At 33.3% G+C, this 7,698-nt stretch overlaps 1 protein-coding gene across 1 annotated transcript; it reads left to right on the forward strand.

The window, feature by feature from the left end:
- Positions 1–715: 715 nt before the first annotated feature.
- Positions 716–6,419, forward strand: LOC110288174 (prolactin-3D1-like). The gene is made up of 5 exons (XM_085830774.1): positions 716–746; positions 1,286–1,440; positions 2,890–2,997; positions 4,810–4,989; positions 6,222–6,419. The coding sequence occupies exons 1-5, from the start codon at positions 716–718 to the stop codon at positions 6,417–6,419; spliced, it is 672 nt and encodes a 223-aa protein (XP_085686900.1).
- The last annotated feature ends 1,279 nt before the right edge of the window (positions 6,420–7,698 follow it).

Raw genomic sequence — 7,698 nt, forward strand, 5'->3', positions numbered from 1 at the left:
TTTCTTCCTTGACCAACTTATCATTGTGTAGAGTGTTGTTCAGCTTCCATGTGTATGCAGCATTTCTATTATTTATGTTCTTAATCAAAATCAGTCTTACTCTGTGGTGACCTTATAGGACTCATGGGTTTATTTTAATGTTTTTGTATCTGTTGAGGCCTTTTACCTCATTTATTGAGAGAAACATTTTACAGTGTTTCTGGTTAATGGAAGAGATTTGAGTTTAGTAAAACAGTCTAGAAAAATTGTCTGTTAGAACTATAGAGAGGACAAATGTTCATATAATTATTGACAGCATTGATTATAACTAAAAACAGTATGAAACTTTGCAGAAGACATGGCAGACATAAGATCTTGAATTAAGGTGATGTATAGGAGGAAAAGTGTTTTCTCCTGCTGGCGAGAAAGTGAGTAATCGATCAGTCTAGATGATCTTTCTGATTTAGAGAATGACTTGACCTCTCCAGATCACATGGGGGATATGCAGTATGACAAATATTGACGCATACATTGTGTTAAATGTAAAGAGGATACTAATAATCCTCAAGGAATAATGTTGCATATCAATAGACATGTCTCAATCTGGCCCCAAGCTTGCTTGGGTTTGGGTATATTCTGGTAGTATATATAGGAGCTAGAAAGTTGAATGAATTCAACACTCAGGTGAAGCAGATTTCCTGACTTGGAGCCTACATTGTGGGGGATCTTCTCAGAAATGCAGCTGACTTTGACTCTTTCAGGCTCAGGTAAGTTGCCATTCATCCATGTACCTCTCAGTAAACCTTAATATTGCAGATATATTCAAGATGTGTTTGGAGTGTGGATTTACGTTTGGATGTGATGTCGTTTTGGTTTGTTTCTTTCTTTGTATTGTTTTTATTTTGTCAAAGTGCCTCTTAAACATTTGTATTTAGACCCATTGATTACCATAACAATTACCTCATTTATTGGAAGAAACATTTTACAGTGTTTCTGGTGAATGGTGGAAATTTGAATGTAGTAAAACAATCTCAGATAATTATCTGAGGTTTCTGTTTCATGGTTAGTCAAAGCTCCATGTGTTTACAAACTACTTGAAGAGCTACTTTGGAGCAAATGCACACTGTGAGATGTCTCCTACATTTTCAGTTCTCTAATGGAGAAATGTCACCATTTTCCTGTATTTTCTGAGTTATAAGCAATAGCAAATCGAATATAATGGCTGAGGACCCTCAGCATCCTAAGATAATCCATCTGTTGTAACCACATATGCATAGATTATTTCAGTTTGTTTCTCTGACAACAGGAATGCAATTGTTGCTGCTGGTGTCAAGCCTACTCCTTTGGGAGAATGTGTCCTCCAAACCAACTGCCATGGTGCCCACTGAAGACCTGTATACTCGTTTGGCTGAACTGTCTCATAATACATTTATCTTGGTGGCAGATGTGTATAGGGAATTTGTAAGTAATGCCCTTACCTCTGGATTCTTATCTAAAGGGGCCTTCAACTAACTAAACACTAAAAAATTGGAATGATCTATGTATATAGTTCCAAATAAATCACTTGTTATAGGTTATTGATTCATATAGCAAAATGTGGAATGGGTAGAATATGAAGTTTCATTAAAATATCAAAACAATTTTAAAGAATTAAATGACATTTTAAATTTTTCTATAACTTTAAAAATAATAACTTGTTTTGAACTTTGTCACAGCAACATTGATTTCCTGGTAATTTACCCATGGGTTCTGTTTTTATGACCATTTTATACTTACAGATCTGAAGATACATAGTACAGGAGAATTGCATTTAAGTTAGGTATATGGCAAGAATAAATTTAGAAAAAGTCAAAACCATGAGGTACTTATATGAAAAGTATAATACTAAATAAAATTGAAACCATGACAAACATGCAAAGTAAAAAACAAAACACAATATGTCTTTTTAAGTTCACAAAGGCTAAGAATTATGGTTTATCATTTTCAGGAAAGTGTCTTGGTCCGATTGAAGAGATGATTTAGAAACAACATACATTATCTTTTCTTCAGGGATATAACTCACAGGTTCAGGGTCTCCCAGTGAGGAAACAATAGAGAAAATTTCCATTGAAAATTGAGCATATGGATTATATACCCCTACATTTATACAGAATATACATTTTCATTATTAGTTTCCTTCACTTGTTTTTCTTATATCCTTTATTCTTCTCTCCTAATCTTTCAGCAGTATATTTTTAATAATCCTTTATTTATTAATTAATTTTTTATTTTCCTAATACAATCCTTATGCAAATATATTCTTTATATCATTAATATAGAAATATTAAGAATTTTTGTGAATTCTTATGTTACTTACTGCTGAATATTTCCTTAAAACATGCCCAGAATTAATATTTAATTGTTGACTGTATCAACAGTAATGAATTGCACATTTTTTACAACCTTTGTATGAAGGAGACCCTTTTTAATATTTGAGAGCAAATTTATAAACTCACAATCCCTACTTTAAAAGGCATGTCACTTTGTAATCAATAAAAATAAGATATGTATAAAACTGCATAAAATAATAATTCTATGACTCTTAGCCAAATACTAGGAAACATAATACTTAAAAATATATTAATCAGGCGTTTGGGGGCATAATGTTTTTTCTTCTCAAATAATATTAGCAAGGACAATAAAATAGAACACTAAAGAGGGGAAAAGATGGGGACAATAGAAAACTACCTTGTACATGATTGAGAAGTAAAAGGTAGTCTTATTATATTTCCATTAATCCACTATTTCAAATATTGTAAGATTCTTAGATATAAAAATGTGTTGTTTTTCAAATGTAATGTTCTTATGGACATGTATGTTTCCATTCAATTATAAAACCTCAAATGAATCAAAATGTTTAAATTCCTCCAGGATTTGGATTTTTTCGATAAAACTTGGATAACAGACAGAATACTTCCCCTGTGTCATACTGCTTCCATCCATACTCCAGAGAATCGAGAGGAAGTCCACGAAACTAAAGTAGGTTTCCTCCCTGTTGTGTTTTGCCAAACAAATAATGTTACATATGGGCTATCTTTTCTAAATATGATTATTAAGCCCATAGAGGTGTGGTAATCTCAGAATTAATAGATAAAGGTGGAAGTGTCAGAGAATAATGACATCATATAGTTGATAACATTAGCACTAAATTAGATAACTGCCCATTCGCATTTTTCCTAGTTTTAACTGTCTTGATAGAAGCCAGTTTCACCATAACCTTCTGTTTGTTACCTGGGAAGTGCTTCCCTCAATTGGAAACTCATTCTTGAATAAATTTATATACATATAGGGTAAATACAAATCCAGTTGTATTTGTGAAATGATGCTAAAGGATCCTCTCCTGGAAGCACTTGTGAATTTTCTTACCAAATTTCTAAACTCTCTAGGACCTACTTCTGTTTCATTTTTTGTACAGTCTTTCCTGACTGGTCTGCCTTTGCATGTATCTTAACTGAAAATCAGCTTCCTAAGAGACTCCTCTGTAGGCCATATCATGCTCCTCAGGATGACTTCCATTTTGATGGGGTCTTCATAACTATGAAAAAGATCTAATGTATATGTGCTATGATTTCTTCCCTTTGACTACATATCATAAATATTAGAGTTTGATTTACATAAAACTAATATGTAGATTTACGTCACACACATAATCTATTCTCTAGTCACACTTATATTTATAAAGCAAATAACATTAAAAATATACTATCATAAATAAATTTACTGCATAAAGAAAAATAAAAGAAATAGAAATGGAGGAAAACTTTTGTACACACTTTTCTAGACAAGACATATACCAATCTGTTGACACAAAACCATTTAATGATAACAAACAATTTCTGATTTTTTGAGATGATAAACAGAGTCTCCAAAAGTAATTTCTCTTGCTTGCCAAGTAAGAATTTACCTTCAATTTCTTTTATATCATGCAATCACTCTTAACCATTATTGTACAATTCTAAAATCATGTATGCTATGAGCACTGGCTTGTCCATTTCCTACATAAATATAAACATTTTTAGAAATTCTGATTGCATTTCTCTCTGGTCTTTATTTTTGAAATCTCTAGGACTCCTCATAGCAAAACCTAACAAAAATCATCCTATTTTTAATTAGCCTGGAACTTCATTAACACTTCTTTGGTCAAAATTATTCTGATTTCTACTGATACATGGAATTAAATAAATCTCTGTAATCATTTTTCGTCTGTTCATGTTAATACATAAAGAATTTCTCTTGAGCTGAAGGGTGGGAATCAGGCAGATACCTGAAAAATAAAATTTTGAAAACCATTTTTCTTCAGTAATTACGTTTTCATATTCTATATAGAAGCCTCAAGAATATGAGAAACCAATTTTGCTGAGTAGTGTAGAAATTATTTGAGCCACTAGCTTCTGAAAGTGTTACCATCTATGTTTTGAGAGTTATGTTTCTGGACACCTACTAAGCCCTATAGACCTTGTTTTCTCATAGATATAGAAGCAACCTAAGAGAAGAGGTTTAATTAGGAAACATAATATAATGTACAGAAACACAAATTATCATTATTTTGAAAGAATTATTAAGACCTACTAAGTTTTATTTATCAAAGTGGAATTCGGGAGCTGAAAATATTCATTTACACAACATTTATATGGTATAAAATATTTGCAAAGTATGAAACCATTAACACAGCATTATTAATAAAATTATACTGCTGTATGCCTCCTTTGTCAAAAAAAAAAAAACCACTGGCATCTAATTATTCAGCTCTATGCCACCAGTTTAATGTGATGTTCAATGATGTTTTCTTAGACTGAAGACCTTCTGAAAGCAATGATCAATGTTTCAATTTCCTGGAAAGAACCTCTGAAACACCTGGTGTCTGCACTGACTGCTCTTCCTGGAGCTTCTGATAGTATGGGGAAAAAAGCTGCTGACATTAAGGACAGAAACCTTATAATTCTGGAGGGACTTCAGAAAATATACAACAGGGTGAGTTGTTTCTCTGCATGTCTTTGTTGATGCTATGTACGCAAATGGTAAATGGTATAATGCAAAAAGAATTTTGAAATGCTCAAATCCAAGGATATTTTATAAGAAGTTCACATAACATTAATCTCCACATAACTGCTATGTCTCAGAGTAATTGGGAAAGTTTCTTTCCTAGATGGGGTGGGCACTCTTGCACAATTCAAATATCTTATGACAATCATTTTCTGTATTGCTTATACATTAACCCATTAAGTGAAATATAGTTTTCATATAGAAAGTTTCACTAAACTACACAAAATGTAGGATAGATGTATCTGAGAAGAAGAAAAGCATCAGGACACTCTACCAAAACTAATATAGTATAAAGGGCGTGGGCATGTGCGCGCGTGCGCGCACACACACAAACACACACACACACACACACACACACACACGTTTAAATAACTATGTGTATATAGTTATTTAATATATATATATATATATACATATATATAATTGAATATGTAATTTTACAAAAGTCAGTCAGAAGGTATAGAGAGAGAGGAAGAGAGAGACAGACAGACAGACAGACAGACGGACAGACAAACTGACAGAGTGATAGATAGATATTGATAAAGAGCACCTTGCTGGGCCACCATCTGTTTACTTGTATAAAGATATAACTTGTATGAGATCAGTGTCATATTAGAAAATATATATGCCTGTCTCCAAATTCTGTTTTGGTGTTTAAGTCCTTTATATTATATTGCATGTTTTCTCACCAAAAACTTAAAGACCTGTATTTTCTTGTAAATATCATTTAAAATTTAAAAGAAATATGCACTGGGAGATGTCTCAAGTCTCATGCCTTTTAGGAATGTGTGAGGACTTGCCAGTAACAGATTTTTATCTCAGAAGAGTGATGTGCTGTTTTCACTTTATAACACTCAGACAAGGGAGTCAGTTTGAAGCAGACTGTAGCTTAGATCCTGGTAAGAGTAAGAGTATCTGTCTCAAAAGTCAAGGGAAAAGCCAAGGTGACAATTTACCCAAAATTGTGTGCTGACATTCAAATCGTGTGTATTTAATACTACGAAAATGAACTATGCACACATGCACACACACACACACACGAGATATAGAGATAAAGAGAGAGAAAGAGCTAGCGAGAGAGACAGAGAGAGAGAGAGAGAGAGAGAGAGGAGAGAGAGAGAGAGGATAATGTCAATAATACCATTCCATTTGATGTTTAGACTCAGGCTAACATTGAAGAAAATGAAAAATTTGACTACCCTGCCTGGTCTGGACTCGAAGAACTGCAGTCACCTAATGAAGACTCTCATCTTTTTGCCGTTTATAACCTCTGCCGCTGCATTAAAAGGGACATCCATAAGATAGACAGCTACATCAAAGTCTTGAGGTGCCGAGTTGTCTTTCAGAACGAATGTTGAGTGCCCACCCAGTGAAGCCCTGCCCATATGGTCTTTGTTGAAGCAGACTTGTAATGCTTTCCCTTCCTCAGTTATGCAGAGCTATAATGGAATTATTGTCATAAAATAAAATACAATTATTTAGATTTAATGTGAAATTTGAAGTGTCTTGTGTCCCTTTAATATCATTTGGATCCAGGCTTTGGTGATGTGTTGCATGTAACATTCTCAAGGTTGACAGTCACATAAGCTATTGTAGATCTCAGTGAATGGAGGTAGAAAAATTAACAAAACCAAAGAAAGAGATTGTCACTATTCATCAGCTCTGTTATATCAAGAAGATAGATATATCTGAGGTAGTTTACTTAAAAAACATTTTGTTAGCAAATTTTTAGTCTAATAACAAATAAGTTCAATGTTATTTTACTATTCCTAACTACAATAAATTTAAATATTCCACAATATACACGGGACAAAGTATGAAACATATATGTATTTCTCCAGCCCATCTGCCACCTTGATCATCCTTAAGGTCAGCTTAGAAAGAATCCACATGCTGAGATTTATGTGGTTCTGTAAACATTTCATGTCATATCCAGGATATTTGACACTCCCTCTTCATCCTCCAGATTTTAAGGTTTCATAGCAGTGAAGGTTGAATTTATGTATTATTGATGTTTCTGCACTATCCCCTTTCCTTAATGGTGTCTGAATTTCTTGAACAAAAGGATAAATGAAAAACATTGTGATAAATTAAATTTGATAATTAAAGAGTTTTAGTGAGTAGGTTGCAATGAAAATGAGGTCTTTCTATTCTGGACCTTACTGTAGGAAAACACCATGGGATCGTGTCTTCAGTAGGACACATGTTCTGTATAGATTCTATTTTCTCTGCCAGAACTTTACAATCTGTTACATCTCTTCTATCTTCTGTCAATAGTCTTCACTCTCTGAATTCTTATTACTAAAGAAAAGTAGTTCAAAACATACCCTCCATGAAATAACATGGTTTTCACACTCATCAGATCAACTCCAGCAGTGAACTGGGAACATTGATCCATCACTATGGGAACTCTCCTGGCATGCTCACTATTTTTTTACTGCCTGTTTTGATATATTCAGAACTGACTAGAAGTACAATTTAATCGCAGGCATTAACCAGTGGAATTTGTACTCCCTTATTTGAAACCAAGAGGAATTCCTCTGCTGACAAACATCAGAGAGTGATGTTTGTGTCATGGTAATTCTATAGCATTACATTGTGTGTAACACCAAACATTAAAATAAAAATGAGTTATTT

The sequence above is a fragment of the Mus caroli genome, unplaced genomic scaffold (genome assembly GCF_978045245.1).
Source record: "Mus caroli unplaced genomic scaffold, Mus_caroli_1 scaffold_15, whole genome shotgun sequence".
Taxonomy (NCBI): Eukaryota; Metazoa; Chordata; class Mammalia; order Rodentia; family Muridae; genus Mus; species Mus caroli.

Coding starts and splice junctions, on each gene's coding strand:
- LOC110288174 (XM_085830774.1), top strand. CDS start 716: ATGCAGCTGACTTTGACTCTTTCAGGCTCAG. Junction 747..1,285: donor TTTGACTCTTTCAGGCTCAG/GTAAGTTGCCAT, acceptor CTCTGACAACAG/GAATGCAATTGTTGCTGCTG. Junction 1,441..2,889: donor CAGATGTGTATAGGGAATTT/GTAAGTAATGCC, acceptor AAATTCCTCCAG/GATTTGGATTTTTTCGATAA.